At 45.8% G+C, this 15,167-nt stretch overlaps 2 protein-coding genes across 5 annotated transcripts in view; one reads left to right on the plus strand and one right to left on the minus strand.

The window, feature by feature from the left end:
• PLCD1 (phospholipase C delta 1) overlaps positions 1-7,550 on the plus strand; it is a 48,936-nt gene extending 41,386 nt beyond the window's left edge. For 2 of the 3 annotated variants that reach the window (XM_042888260.1, XM_042888259.1), the window contains exons 10-15: positions 1,075-1,231; positions 1,501-1,617; positions 2,158-2,336; positions 2,818-2,950; positions 5,868-6,017; positions 6,396-7,550. In XM_042888260.1, the coding sequence (XP_042744194.1) occupies positions 1,075-1,231; positions 1,501-1,617; positions 2,158-2,336; positions 2,818-2,950; positions 5,868-6,017; positions 6,396-6,487 (828 nt within the window). In that variant the 3' untranslated portion in view covers positions 6,488-7,550. Of the gene's footprint in view, positions 1-1,074; positions 1,232-1,500; positions 1,618-2,157; positions 2,337-2,817; positions 2,951-5,867; positions 6,018-6,395 lie in introns of those variants that run through there. The other variant, XM_042888261.1, reaches the window with a different exon arrangement.
• Positions 7,551-9,193: 1,643 nt separating this feature from the next.
• Positions 9,194-15,167, minus strand: part of VILL (villin like) — a 32,269-nt gene continuing 26,295 nt past the window's right edge. For both annotated transcript variants that reach the window (XM_042888256.1, XM_042888257.1), the window contains exons 17-20: positions 14,246-14,434; positions 12,362-12,430; positions 11,311-11,559; positions 9,194-10,356 (exon numbers count right to left, since the gene is read on the minus strand). In XM_042888256.1, the coding sequence (XP_042744190.1) occupies positions 10,243-10,356; positions 11,311-11,559; positions 12,362-12,430; positions 14,246-14,434 (621 nt within the window). In that variant the 3' untranslated portion in view covers positions 9,194-10,242. The remainder of the gene's footprint in view (positions 10,357-11,310; positions 11,560-12,361; positions 12,431-14,245; positions 14,435-15,167) is intronic.

Genomic DNA, 15,167 nt, shown 5'->3' on the forward strand with positions numbered 1-15,167 from the left:
AGGTGGTGAAGTCACCATCCCTGGAGGTGTTCAGTGTTGTACAGAGAGACATGGTTTAGTGGGAAATATTGGTGACAGGTGAACGGTTGGACCAGATGATCTTAGAGGTCTTTTCCAACCTTGGTGATTCCATGATGCTGTGGTTTATGGATGCAGTGGATGAGTACATGTTCAGTCTACTTCCATCTGACTTCCAGATATCTGTTTCTCATGAGTCCATCATCACCTTGTTAGTTACTGGGGGCTGATGGTTTTCTGGTAACATTTTGGGACGTGCCTACACCCTCGCTGGCCATTTTTTGATGGCCTTGTGCAGCAGAAAGAACTGTGGGAAGAGGTGTCAGTTTACCAATGGGGTGACTGTTTTGGGAGGAAGAAGGTTTACCACCACATCAGTATTTTGCTCCCTATTGTGAGGGCATTCATTTTTTTTCAGACTGCAGGTCAATGTGAAGGCCGTATTCCTTATGGATCAGGTTCATAGATGACATAAATTAATTCAGTCCCACCGATGACAAAATTCATTGATACTGCCTCGGAATCTAATCTGATATATGCTTTCCTTTGCTGTTTTTTTACTGTTTGAGGGTTTTATTTCTTTTTCTAATCCATAGTCAACAGCATGTATTATTTTGAAGACTGAAATTTTGTTTTCTTGCATTTGGTGGGAGCTGATGATACTTGTGATCAAGGCTGTGGAGTAGTTGGCACCAAAGCATTGTGAGAACTTCCTAGTTCAAGATAAAAAAAGCCAAAGGTCTGAGGTGCAAGGAAGGCTCATTCAGGAAGTCAGTGATATCTGTGGACAGGCCAGTGGCTGGTGAAATGTGCCCATAATGTTGCCTATGTAGGTAACAGCAGAGTTGTTATTCTGCATGATGGTCTGAGAGGAGGGATTAACCCTCTCTGAGCAGGGTAAGGGACACAGCAAGGGCAGTCTGCCTCTTTACCACCCTGTATCTGCACGGGGTTGCCATTGGGTGATGATGGTGGGTATCCTTTCTATATGTGGTTGATGATACAGAGCAGACCCAGGGTTTGTAGAAGAAACACAATTCTTCCTTCTTTTTTTAGAGTGACACCCTCAAGCTGGCCAAAGAGCTGTCAGACACAGTTGTCTACTGCAAGAGTGTTCATTTCAATGGCTTTGAAGACCCCAGCCACCCTCGAGCTTTCCATGAGATGTCATCGTTCACAGAGAGCAAAGCTCTGAAACTAGCTCAGGAGTCTGGTATGTATGTTCTGCCTTGGCAAAAGGCCATCCTATGTCCCAGTCCTCCATAAAGTGTCAGCTAGTGGTGATTAAACATGAAGCACCCCAAAGCCATAGGTCACAGGCTGTTACCAGGAAGGGTATTTTCTGCAGGCAGTTTGCACTCAGCCAGACTAGACAGAGAAGCACTATATACAGAAGTATCAAGAAAAAGTAGCCCCCATCACTGGAAAGAATTTTCTTCTTATTATTATTATTGTTATTATTATTGTTATTATTTTCTGTAGGAAACAGCTTTATTCTTCATAACATCAGGCACCTGAGCCGAATATACCCTGCAGGCTGGAGGACAGATTCTTCCAACTACAATCCTGTTGACTTGTGGAACGTCGGCTGCCAGATTGGTGGGTGCAACAGGGAACTTGGAGAGGGTTAAGGTGGCCACATTAGTCATGACTTGGCCACAGTGGGGCTTTGGCTGAGGTAGATGTTCAATTCCAGGCCAATTACAGGCAGAGAGGCTCAGTGACCACTGGAAGAGATGAGTTCTTGCAACTGCTAGGAGAACTTTTCCTGCACTTTAAGTAGGCAGAGAAACAATCTGAGAAGGATTTGTGGCTTTGCTTTAATTAATGGGTTTATCTAGAGGATTGTTGTTCAATCAGATGACAAAAAATTCAATGCAGGACGTCTTTTGACCAATTTTTCAACCCTCCTGCAGTAGGCAGGAGGATGACTGAGATGGCCATAATGGCTTCTCCTGCTTCTAATGTCTCTGAATGGAAGAAATCCTCAGGGCAAGCAGACTGTGAGGGGCAGAGCTTATCAGTGCTCTATGAAGCATGGAAAAGTCAATGTTTATGTCCATGAAGTGCAATTTCATGTGCATAGAAAAAGACTCCTATTGATTTATCTGAAAGTGACTGAGCTTATTTATGTTGCAGTTGCCCTAAATTTCCAGACAGGAGGCACAGAAATGGATGTCTACCAGGGCCGGTTCCAGGACAATGGGTTTTCTGGGTATGTCTTAAAGCCGGAATTCCTCCGGGATGAGCAAACCAAATTCAATCCAAAATCCATCACAGAAGGAACATGGGGGACAAAGAAGAAGCTTCTACTTAAAGTAAGAATAGAAGTCAGAAAATTTTCTCAGTAGTATGCATTTTGGGGGTTGTAGGTTGTACCTTCTCCTTTTTCTGGTCCCACATGGACAATGTTATCCTAACTACTCATTTTCCACTGTGTGTATTTTTCTCAGTCCTGCATGGACTCTCACTTTCCAAGCATATGTGTAATGTTTGGCATCAAGAGAGGTAACTGACAGCATTTACTACAGATGAACATACAATCATGTTAGACACATCAACATTCACCATTGTTGTTTCCATGTATCACCCAATCATGCTGGGGAGAGATAGAGAAGTTGCCTTTTTGACTGACAACATTTCATTAGATGCTTTAGATCATTAAAGCTTCCTCTGAAGAGTGTCACAATGCTGGCTGTGAAAGACCAGCACCAACAACAGGTCCTGTAGTCCTGGAGAAAGAGAGGGAACCAGTCTCTCTTTCCTGCATCCTGATCTTTTGCTCTTTTTCCTCCACAGATCATCTCTGGTCAGCAGCTGCCCAAAGTAAACAAGAGCAAAAACTCAATCGTTGATCCCAGGGTAACAATTGAGATCCATGGAGTCCAGCAGGATAACAACAAGAAGCAGACCAAAGTCGTTGAAAATAATGGTAAGGGGTTTTCTTCCATGCTGTGATGCCCTGGGGCTGTAAACCTTTGGTTTCATGCAGCAGCATCTTCCTCTTCAAGACCTGCTGCCCTGTGGCCTGCCCAGATACATACAATTTTAATCACACAAAGCAAATACACTAGGTGATGATGGCCTGCTTCAGTACAGGGGCCCTAGCTGTACAGCAGATTGATGTCCATATGGGGCATTTGTTTCAGGGGTTATTCCATCTCTTTTATTTACGGGTTGTTTGGAGACAGAAATTGCCTTCAAAACAACATCATCCAGCTGAGTTGTTTTGAGATTGGCTGCCAGATCTGCAGAGCTGGAGACTTGAAAGTGCTCTTTACCTCCACGCAGTTGGATCTGACCTGGGACACACAGGATCCCTTCAAGATCTTTCCAGAAAGGACTGTGTGTGACTGATTTTATTCTGAAAGAGCTACAAACTCACAAGAGTGTGGTGGCAAGAGACTGTAGAATTGTCCATTCTAAATCCTGCTCAGAGAAGGACCAACTTGTAAGTTAACTCAGTTTGCTTAACGTGTTACCCAGATGAATTCGGAGTATCTCAAAGGATGGCGTTTGCTCACACTCTCTGGGCAAGTGATCCAGTCTTTGACTTAGGATAAAATAAGATCTATACTTAATCAGAAATTCACTTGTTGCCATTTGTGCCTGTTAATATCATGCTTTTGCTGTGCATGTGTAAAAAGAGTCTGGGTCCATCTTCTCTGTAAGGGGAAAGTGGGAGATGGTGATAATAACTCTCTTAGCCTTCTCCAGGCTGAACAGCTTGAGCTCTCAGCTTCTTCTCGTATGTAATGTAGTCTGTGCAAAAGCAGAACATTTCCTGTAGCTCAGAGCCTTCCCACAAAGCATGGACACTGCATCTGCTTATTCTTTTGGTCAGAGGATCCCCAGTGCTAAATTAATGCATTTCACAGCAAAGTAGCAGATGAGGGAAGAAGGCTGTAAGTCTGCTGATCCAAAGAGCCAGGATCCTTCTTCACAGTCACACTGATATTTCACATCCTGTGGACCACATTTCTTAGTGGTCAAACATGGCCATGGCTTTCCTCCATGCCGTGAAAGTCAGAATACTGTGGCCTTCAGCAACAGGAGAGGGCAAGTTCAGTTTTCTCTTCTGTGAGAATAACCAAGGTAAGAGGAATCTGAGAAATCACAAACATGTACGCAGACATGGCTTTTGTGCATGGAATAAGAGCCAAGAACTAGAAAAGCAGTGGATATTTTCCTCCCTGCTAACATTGTTTCCCTTTTCCTCCTTTCCTGTTTGACTAAGTCTGGCCCAGTTCCGAAAGCTCGTGGTCATTTCCTTTGCCTACAACCATTTCTATGTCTCAAGTGAAGGCTGTGTAAGGAACGTTTTAGAGAGACCAGGCCTATTCCTGAGAGTTGCTCAACTCACTTGGCCCCACTGTCAGCCTGTGACTGGCAGGAGGGATGCTGGAAGGATTCTGGAGGGAGAGTTACCCAGTGAAAAGTAAGATAGCAGTGTTGGAAAGGGCCAGCGGCAGAGGTGGGTTCACTTTTCCAAATGGGCTGAAGTCTTGACTGTGACCATGCTTCAGCAGCTCACCTGATTTGATGGTGCTGGGGCTGAAGCAATGGGCTGTGGATGCAGTTTAAGCCCCAGTTGTGCAGGCATGGAGCTCCAAAGGGGGTGAGAACTGCAGGCTCAGCAGTTCTTGGCTATGAGATGGGTTCTATGGCTCTGAGATGGGCTGAAAATCCCTGACAGATACCAGCACAATTAAATCTCCTGTCCTAAGGCTAATGACTTCCCTTTCAGTTTTGTGATTTCTTCTCCCATGGGACCAGTCACTCTTTTTTTTTCCGAGGATCAGTGGGATCAGGAGCACATGTATTTTATCTGAGCGGCCCATTGAATTTAATCCCATGAAAGTCCAAATAAAATGCGGCAATCCAGCACAGGTATTTTGCTATGGCACTATTCACAGACCCGCCTGGAACCTTCAGGGCCAGCTGAAGGATCTCTGCCTCCTGTTGCATCACCCACAAACGCTCCATGACCAGCAGGCTTCAGTTGATGTTTTGCTGTCCTTGAGCTTCTGCTGTGCACAGGCTGTGTTGATGGCAGTGGAGTTTCAAACAGAATGTCCTTTTCTCCTGTTTGCTTCTGGGGGGTGCTTTGTTGAAACTGCAGGGAGTAGCACAATGACCAGAGGGAAAGCACTGTGTTTTCTTTTTGTCTCTCATCTGACATGATGATCATGGCTTTGTTTTCTTCGTGAGTCTGGATCAGAAGCTCCTTACCGATGACAGAGGTGGCACTAGTCTGGCTGTCTCAGAAATTGCCATTATGCAAGGTGGAATAAACCATTTTGTCCCTAGTCTTAATGATGCTTTTTATAATCAGGCACTCCTCACTGCAGACAGGGAAACTGAGGCACTGAATTATGATGGATGGGTGCACCTTGAGCACTCAGTGAGGCATAAAACCTCAGAAAGCTGTCGTAACACAAAGGCATAGTTCTCCTCTCTGCTCCCTCTTGGTGGTCCATTGGATGGTCCATTGTGGAGCCAGGAGTTGGAGTCAGTAATACTTATGGGTTCCTTCCAGCTTAGGGTGTTCTATTATTCTGTGATTAGTCTGGGGCAGTAAAATGTTTCTGCTGGTCTAATGGCAAACTAAGATGCGTGTATCAGCCAGTGAGAGCCTTTGGAGCAAAGCTGAGTTCAGCCCCCTTCTGTCTTCTGCAGATGCAGTTCTGAGGTCGACAGCGATCAGCCTAAGCTGAAGGATTTATTAATACCAGGTGTATTCATAAATACTGGGAGCAACATTCTCAGCACTTCCTGCTTGTAAACATCTCTTACCTCCCTCTTTGTTGTGAGCAGCTCTAACCTCCTTCCTTGTCTATGTTGTTCAGGCTTCAACCCAAATTGGGACGAAGAGTTTACATTTGACATAGAGATCCCTGCGCTTGCCCTGGTCCGATTTGTGGTAGAAGACTTTGACATGTCAACCAAGAACGACTTCATTGGGCAGTATACTGTTCCCTTCACCAGTCTGAAGCAAGGTAAGGCCCTGCTCATCATTATGTACACCCAACGACTGCTTTGGGATCTTTAGCCTCCTACATAGGAGGTCCAGAGCCTACCACACCTTGGGTTAGAACTTGTCCTTGCTTTGTGTTCTGGGCAAGATGACAGATGACTTATTAAGCAGCTGCTGAACTCTGGCTCAGGGCAAGGGAGCCCATTGTCACCGGTGGCCTTGGGTGTGTTATGTTACCAGTGCCCAAAGCCATGCCTCTCTGACCTACCCATTCTGTGGGGCACAGGCAACAAAGAGCTGTCAGGGACAGGGAATTGTCACTGCAGGGTCTTGGTAAATGCTAGGAAATGTCTTTCTGACAGGACTAAAGGCCACTCTCCATCTGTGTCCCTTTTTTCAGGTTACCGCCATATTCACCTTCTGACCAAGAATGGAGACCCCTACTCCTCCTCCACCCTCTTTGTGTATGTCAACATCCAGGACTGTGATTAGCAGCTCAGTAAGTGGGTGGGTGAACCATCTTACAGACCTACAAGGAACTCAGCACGTCATCTACCACTGTCAGGGTCCCATCAAACCCACAGTGCCTTCTCCAGAGCAGCACACGTTGCCCATGGGGTCCTGATGTAAAATAGCCATCGACTCCCTCCCTCCTGCGAGTTGGAAACATCCTAATGCTGCTGTTGAGATTAATCCTTTTGTACATGTCCAACCAATCCAGCTGTGTTTTTGAGTTCACTTTATATAGTGTGGTTTTTAATTCTGCTTTTAGAAAGAGGATAGAGACTCCTTTTTAGCAAATCCTGGTTTGGGTTCTGTCACACATCTGGACAAAATACCTGACACCTATGCAAGAAAAACCCACTTTGACACTGAAAGCAGGAGCCAGACACCAGGTGACTTCTTGCAACTTCAGCTGTCAGCCATCCTTTACCATATGAAGTCTTAAAGGAGGACATGATTCTCCTCTTATCTGTTACAGATTAAAACAAGAAAGCTGCACTACAAAGGGCCGTGTTATATAACTTGACTTTCTTTTTGTATTATAATAAAAAATACATGAATACTGCTCTGCCTGTGTGCCTGGCTTCCAGCCAGGTCACTGTGCATTCAGAGCCTGGCTCTTATTCTGTGAAGGAGAACAAAACTGCCGAACAGTAGATTTCCCTCTATCCCAAAATGAAGCCCACTCACAGGGACCTCAGAGATGAGAGTGGAAATAAATACACTGAACTGACAGTAGGGCTTTTTTGTTTTGTTTTGTTTTTATAGGAAAATCTCTTTTTTAACCCAGAGGAAGCAGTGGTGGAAAGAGTTTTAAATGTTAGCTTGATCCCATTGCACTGCAGAAGTAACCCAGCACAAGCAGACAAAAGCATTTTGAACAACAACCCAGTATTTATGGCAAAAGGTGTTTTTTTGTTTCTTTGTTTTTTTCTAGCACAACAGTGGAGTTAAGTGAATATTGTTGAAATAAAATAATATATATTTTGAAGCTCCAATGATGTTACAAACACTGTGTTAGACTATTAAAAAAGTATCTGGAAAAGTCCAATTACTTGTCCCTGTTTGCCTCTTTGGTTTACCCGAATGCAACATGCACGAACTTAGAGACAAACCCACTAAATTTCTTTTGTCAGTCTTGGGGGTTTGTATGGCTGGAGTTGGAGTGGGTGGGCTGCTACCAAAATGGTTCATTGCCTTTTAAGCAAATTCCAATCCACATCTTTTTTGAGTCTAAAATAGTGTGGATTTAGTGATCTTTTAGCCCACTGGAAAACAGGGCTTCCTTCAGTCCAACCTGGAGTTTGTTATGCTGTAATTGTTGGACAAACTGATTTTTCCTCCTCCCTATAATAATCTGTGATGTTGTAAACCATAGCCAGATTAAATGTGAATTATATCCACACCCAAAAGGCTGAAATGGAATTAATTGCCAGTGACTGAAAGAGTTTGTGAGCAGCATAGGCCTCGAAGGCAGATCTGGGAGTCCTAGAGTGATACAGGATCTGAGGGCAAGGGCTGTGAGGAGCAGCTGAGGTCCTTGGGGGTCCCTTCCAACTTGGGATATTCTGTGTTTCTGGTAAACATTATGGTAGCAGGAACCAAAGCAAAATGGAACAAACTGGCCTCATCTCCTTCATCTGGCTGGATTCCTGCTGCTCTCCATTCAATTATGTGATGCTCATTAGGATCGTAGGCAAGGCGATAGGTGGAATTGCTGCATTTTATCACAGAATCATAGTGTAAAGATCATAGAGCTCCAACTCCTCTGCTGGGGGCTCGTTGCCTCCTACCAGTTCAGGCTTCCCAGGGTCCCATCCAGCCTGGCCTTGAGCATCCCCCATCCTTGAGGGATGGGGCACCCGCAGCTCTCTGGGCACATTATGAAACGGCGCATGCAATTAATTAATATGGGAGCTGGCAGCAGCACACCACAGCAGGGTGCTATAAATATTGCACATAAATTGCTGCTTCCAGCTGTGCTGATAGTGGTTGGAGCAGAGAAAAGGTGCAGCGGTTGTATCAATCGTGAGCACAGTGGGAGCAATCACACAGCTGATGTGGGCCATTTGTGTCTCTGCTTGGCTCCTACCTGCACGTAAGGGGTGTTGGGCTGGACCCTTGAGCAGAAATGGACCAAGTTGCTGGCTGGATCATGGAAGTAATGATGGTATTGCAGCTGATGTAAGGTAACTGCCAATTCTCAAACACAAAGATCTGTCCAGATTATCCCACCAACTGGAGGTCCCTGCCTCCAGCCTGACCCGATGGTGACACTTCAGCATTGCAGTGTGGTCCTGGGTGCTGCATGAGAGCTCTCTGCTCCTTGACCACCAGCTGCCAGCAGCTCCTCATCTCCCATATGGTGTAGGGCCTTCAGGACCAGAGCCCACATGCTGGGGAGGCATGATTAGCACATGATTGGTGAGGCACTGGCACACTGCCTAGAGAAGTCATGGATGCCACATCTTTGGAGATACCTAAGGGGCTCTGAGCACCTGATGGAGCTGTGGGTGTCATCTCTCTTCATTGCCGGGGAATTGGAGCAGATGGCCTTTAAGGGCTTCGATGATTGTGATGTTTGTTCTTTCCTCCTAAAAACTGTTTTAAATTCCATGAAAGAAATAGCAATGGCTCTGCAGTGCTTTTCTCTACCACCATCCAATTGCACACACTGATCAAGGACACCTCCAATGGTGCTGTTGGCTGTTTATTTGGAATCATCAGTCAGGCTGGAAATGGAGTAAAGCTTTAAAACCACATCTTCTGTTTTTTTAAACATAGGTTTTTCCTCCTTGCTTATACAGTTGCATCCCTTCACCCCTCTTACTCACATTTCCCTCTCCACTCTGATTGAGCTCAATGTGGAACCAGCATCCTCAGCCCACGGACATCACAGGGATGGAGCTCTCCACTGGGACATGCTCTGGTCATCATCCTCCAAACCCTCCTGGCTTCATCAAGGCTCTGCTCTGCGGGCAGGTGCACTCATGCTTACCCCCACCCAGGGCCAAGTGAGATTGGAGATGCAAAGTCTTGTTGGGCAGTCAAAATCAAAAGCTGCACCTAGCCCCAAATCTCATCATCTTTTTGAAATAGAACAGCTAATAAATACACTCTACATATGTATGAGCATCTTTCTCCCCCTCCCCCCCAACCCTGGTTCTTAGCTGTTTTACCTGCATTAGGCTGTGCATGTTAAGCTACAATTGATTCTCATTGGAACCTTGGTGAGAAGGTTCTTAGCTGGCCAGTTGCACTCCATGGGCTACCCCAGCACACATCTGGCTACTCCATTCCCTTCCCCTGACTCCAAGGCACTCCGTCCATCCCCCCAGGGCTTTCCCCTTCTCACCCCATCCAGAATTCACATAACAGCTGCAAGTTGCCCCTGTCTTACCTAAATCTTAACTTCTACAAATGGAGGAGGATTGCAATCTTGCAGATGTGGCAAACTGCAAAAGGGTGAGGAAAGAAGAGGCTACAATGCAGTTTTGACCACTTGTCTTCACAGCTATCAGCAATAAAGTGTCCAAAAGAAGCAAAAACTTAATGCAAAGCCATTCCTGCAAAATATTTTGCCATTCCCTGAATATAGGGTGCTGGAATAACTGCATTGGAGCTTGGCCTGATTGAGATGTTGGGTTGGGTTTGTTGAGCCAATGTCTGTGCTTCTTCCCTGAATTTCCTAAGAGAGAAGGGTTGGTCCCAAAGTCGTTGGATGCCAGGTGGCCCCTGCGGTCTCAGAAGAGTCCACACTGCTTCTTCTCATTCTGCTGTTTCCATTTGGGCATCTGGTAGAACTCGTGTTTGGACTTCCCAAAGATCTCGTGGAAATCAGCATCAGACAGATAGTACTGCAGCAGGAAGAGAGAGCAAGAGGAGATCAGTTTTGGCTTAGGCAAAGGGCTGGGGCATCCCCATTCAGCCACATCCCTTCCTCACCCTGTCAGAGCTGAGCCCTGACCCCAGGCGAACAGCTCCTGCCCTGCTCTCTGTCTTCATGGTGGGAAATGGAATGTCCCATCCTGGCAACTGTTCCTACTTTCCAGAATACCAGAGGAATAATAGCCCAAGAAAATGCCTTGGTTTTGAGAGGTTAGCATGCTCTGGTCCGAGTTTGGTCCCTGCTAATCATACTCAAGCCAAGGCAATTAACACTGCTTCTGAGAAATTCTGTTGGCTTGCTTTGAGTGGTTTCTCAAGCCAGCAATTAACAGTGAAAGCATCTCCCCTTGACTTATTTCCCCCCAAATATTCCACTCAAAATGTTCACTCTCATTTCTGGAAAGACAAAACATTTTGTAGATAGTAGACAAAGAAAGACCCTCTGGGACATGGAAGTTAAATCTTCTCTGGCATTTTGGGTAAAAGAAAAGACCTGTAGAGCTCAGCTGACATGCAATCCTTTCTACAAGGGCATTGCTGCAGTGCAGAGCTGCTGGCCCAGTAGATCAGCCCTCTGGCTCCAAGTGTAGATCAGGAGATCAGCTGGGGCTGGTAAGAAACTGGTCAAACACGGGTTGTTGAGAATAGGAAACAGCCCTGTGTTCCTCCCATCAGCTTGCTTGCACTCAGCCACAGATGTTGGCAAAATTAACTTTTTGTCCACAAGGAAAAAAAAAGAAAGGAATATTTTAACTACAGTAAAACTACCACAGTTTCCTCTCATTTCTTCATGAGACCTCGGTGTCCAGCTGGCCTCTCCTTGAGCCTGAGGTAGGACTAAATAAAGTGACATGCTGCCACACGTAGCCTACAACTAAGTTCCTGAGTAATCTAGAAGGCCATAAAACCAGCAGTGCTGTCACCTCTTTTTTAGTGGGATCCACTCCTTCTGGAAGTTCATCCACAGTCTTGTTCATCAGCATCTCTCGGGAGTAAACTCCCTGGTCATTGGGCACTGTGAAAGGGCTGCCATTGGCACTGCTGTTGGCGTAGCTGCTGCTGTCATCGTGGTTGAAGTGAGATTTGTACTCCGGGGAAGCACTTGATGTGCTTGAACTAGCCAGATTGGTCATGCTGAGGGTTCTTTTGCTCAGGCTGATGTTGTTCAGGTCCTGCAAAATGGAGGAGAAATGTCAAGAGAAACAGCTCTAGTGGAGCAAACTAGGGGCTACCTCTGCATCTTTCCGTTGGAGCTGAAGGGACTGTTCTGGCACAGGCTATCTGCTTGTCTGCTGCTTTGGAGAGCCACACAGCAAGGAGAAAGATAACACTAGAACAACAGTCCAGCACTTCCATCAGTATTACATCAAGATGTTAGGACTGTTAAAAACACAACCCTGTTGGGAGCCCTTAGAAATAACAGAAGATACTTAAGGTAGTCTCATTTTTCTCAAGATAATGGCAGGGAAAGATGCATGTGGGAAGAGAGCACAGAAGGTAAGATCAGATATGACCATGTCTAAAGCTTCTAAATTAGCTGCATATTTATACCCATGCTGCCATCTCTCCCATTTAAAGCCCTTCCACTACTTTCCAGCCTTCCTCCTGCTATTGTCCAGGGCAGAACTGATCCCATATGACTGCTATGTTTGGAACCTTTGGGATGCTGTGCTCTCTTTCTGGCACCTCCCGTTGGGTTGTGCTCTTCTTGACCAGCGGCCCCACATCAGGGGTCTCAGGTGATACAGCTCCGAAAACTGCTCATACAACTCTTAATTGCATACATTGTATTTATGGGTTATTAATGACATTTCCCTCTGCTTTCCACTGAGGAAAACGCCTCTGATCCTGACAGCTTGAGGTCCTCACGCCTACTCTGATCGCTACGGCCTCTCCTTCATGCAAACAGGTAGGGGGACGTGGTGATGTTTAAGCTCAGGTATTTCCCAGCTGTCTGGTCCAGTAGTCACTCACCACTGTGATCTCAGATAGAGCTGACACATCTCCTAAGCTGTTCTTCATCTCCTCATATGATTTGCCATCCTGAAAGTAAAGAGAGCTTTGAGAAGGTTGGGCAGCATTAGGTAGCACGTGTTCCTGGGCTCTGAGATCAGCAGATCACCCAGAGATGACCATGCATTTGGGGTCTCCCTTAATCCCCAGTCCTGGAATGGAGAGACTCTGAGGTGTCACTTGAAAACAAAGAAACAGATTAATAACAGGTGATATTAAACAAACCCCAATTTTTAGTGCTGTGTGTGACCAGGTTTCTCTTATATCCCAAAAAAGGAACACGCTTTATATATTGGCAAGTGGATGACTGTGCTTTCAGAAGCAGCCAGGAGATGTCAGTTCTTAACAGCACCATCCAGCAGAGATCCCCAACTAGAGTGAACAACACAAACATATGCAGTGCAGAACAAACAGATTTAGACCCCAAATGGAGCAATGAACACACACCCACATGTTTCTGGGATGTTTGCAGTTTGGATTGCTTGTCTGTAGCTGCTAAAGCTGCCTATAGAGGATACTTAAAGAGACATGTATTCTGTAAGTTGCCTCCTTGTCTTTCAGTAGTTCCCCAGAAGAAAGAAACTGATCTGACCTCAGTTCTAAGCAATCAACATTGTTTTAAGGGTCGGCACTATAGGAATCATCTGTCCAAACCCAGCTGTTAAGGCAGACTTCCTGCCACCCCACTGACTGCAAAGAAGGTTGATGCAAATTCAGCTGTGGAGGAAAAACGTCTTTGTATGAGATTCCCTTGGCATCTCCACCCCATTGCCCTGCTCCAGCGTGGCACTTATCCACAGCCCTTTGGGTAACCAGAAGCTGAGACTGCTTGTGAAGCAGCTGAACACCGATGTTCATGCAAAATACCGTACAGAGAAGGGACAACCATCGGCAGCCCACCACGGAAGGGTTTCAGAGAACACCAGCTCACAGTAACTTCTCCTTTCCCAAACTGTGCACACCAGTGCCATCGGGTGGCAGGAATTTGGGTGCAGAGCCCGGCAGGATTGTTTCTGCCTTGAATCATAAAATCACAGAATCATTAAGGTTGGAAAAGACCCCTAAGGTCATCTAGTCCAACCACCAACCCATCACCACCATGCTCACTAAAACCCATGTGATATTTTAGATCTATTAAGCACTGAAGCTCCTCCAGGTTTCCATTTCTGGTCTCCATTTCCATTTCTAAATCAGTTTTTGAGAGGAAGGGCTGTATATAGGGAGCAAAGGTCTCTCATGGGCAGTTTGTGAACCAGGAGACAAGACCCACCTGCTCACATCTTACATTTCAGTTTGCCCTTATAGATGGGACAGATATTTTTCTTCTGTATTTTGAAAAATAAACACTTTTCTTCAATTGCTTTCTTGATGTGGAATATTTTGTTTTCACTCTGAACTTTATTTACTATTAACAGCCCCAAAATGTATTTTTGGCTGAAATCACAAATGTAGTTTGTAACCTAATCTCTTTAAAATAAAAATACAGGTATTGTGAATTTAAGCATGCTTACTTCTATTTGCAAAACCCCATTTCACCAAACAGGTATTTTCTGCTGAGGTGTGGAGCTCAGGACAGAGAAACTATACATGTCCCATCCCTGGAGGTGCTCAAGGCCAGCCTGGATGGGGCCCTGGGCAGCCTGACCTGGTGGGTAACAACCAGCCCACAGTAGGGCCTGGAACTGGGTGGGCTTTAAGGTACCTTCCAACTCAAGACATCTATGATTCTATGTCATAAGAGAGGTTTTGCTCCACACACCATACAGGATATGGCTCACTGGCAGTGATACCCTTTAAGCACTGCTGAGCACACATGCACACCCCAGGGCTTTTCCAGCAACTTACACTCCATTTGTAGGGGTCCCAAGCGTTGAACCACCCTGTGAAGTTGAGGGGCTCACAGCCCTGCTTCACCAGTATGATTGGAGTTGCCAAGTCTCTCCCTGCTGGATGGGTCTTGAGATACTCCTTAGCTGAGGCAACTGCCTCATTTCTCTCATACGTGTTGGAGGCTTTGCCAACCCAGAGGAAAATCTGCAATGGGAGAACGCGTTGAAGATCAGTGGGCAGGCAGGACCTGTGCAGACACAGCTGTTTGTTCTCTCATGACAAGTGAAGTGGAGAGAAGGCTGCAACTCTTGTTTGCCAGTAACCGCCTGCGATTTTCATCTCAGATTTACTCCCAACCAAGAAAAATTTTGCTTTTGAGATAGATTCAAAGCGTAAATATTTCAGGAAGCAGTTCTCAAATGTTTCCAGGTAGTTAAACCTAGTACTTGCATGGTCAAAAACTTAAATGTGCTCAGAGTCCCTTAACAGTCCTCACCACTGGTACTAGAATATAAGGAAGTGTTCTGGGTGCCACCCTCTTGTGTGAGCCCACAAAGATGGATACAGGCACAGCTCATCTTGCCTAGGGGCAGGACATGGACCTGGTGTCCTCCTGAAGCACCTGCCCATCCTATTCCTATGGTGGGATGGCAAAGGCAGACTTCATCCAGGTCAACTCTTGCACAGGTGAGGGTGGATTAAGGATGTCTGCAAGGGGAATCCTGGCTGCTGCCTCCTATCTGGAGCATGAGCAGTCTGTCATGCAGATAATGCCCCATTAGACTTCCAGATCTTAGCATGGGGAGCTCTTAGTTACTACTGAGAAAGGGGAGCCAGGCACACTGCCCTCAGTGTCATGTTCAGTGATGGATTCTGATGAACTAAGCCATAACCTGTTTGAAAATATGTCTGGAAGGTAGAAAAGGTGGAGTCTGAG

This window comes from Lagopus leucura, unplaced genomic scaffold, assembly GCF_019238085.1.
Source record: "Lagopus leucura isolate 7727_CA_CO unplaced genomic scaffold, USGS_WTPT01 Super-Scaffold_100157, whole genome shotgun sequence".
In the NCBI taxonomy this organism is placed as follows: domain Eukaryota; kingdom Metazoa; phylum Chordata; class Aves; order Galliformes; family Phasianidae; genus Lagopus; species Lagopus leucura.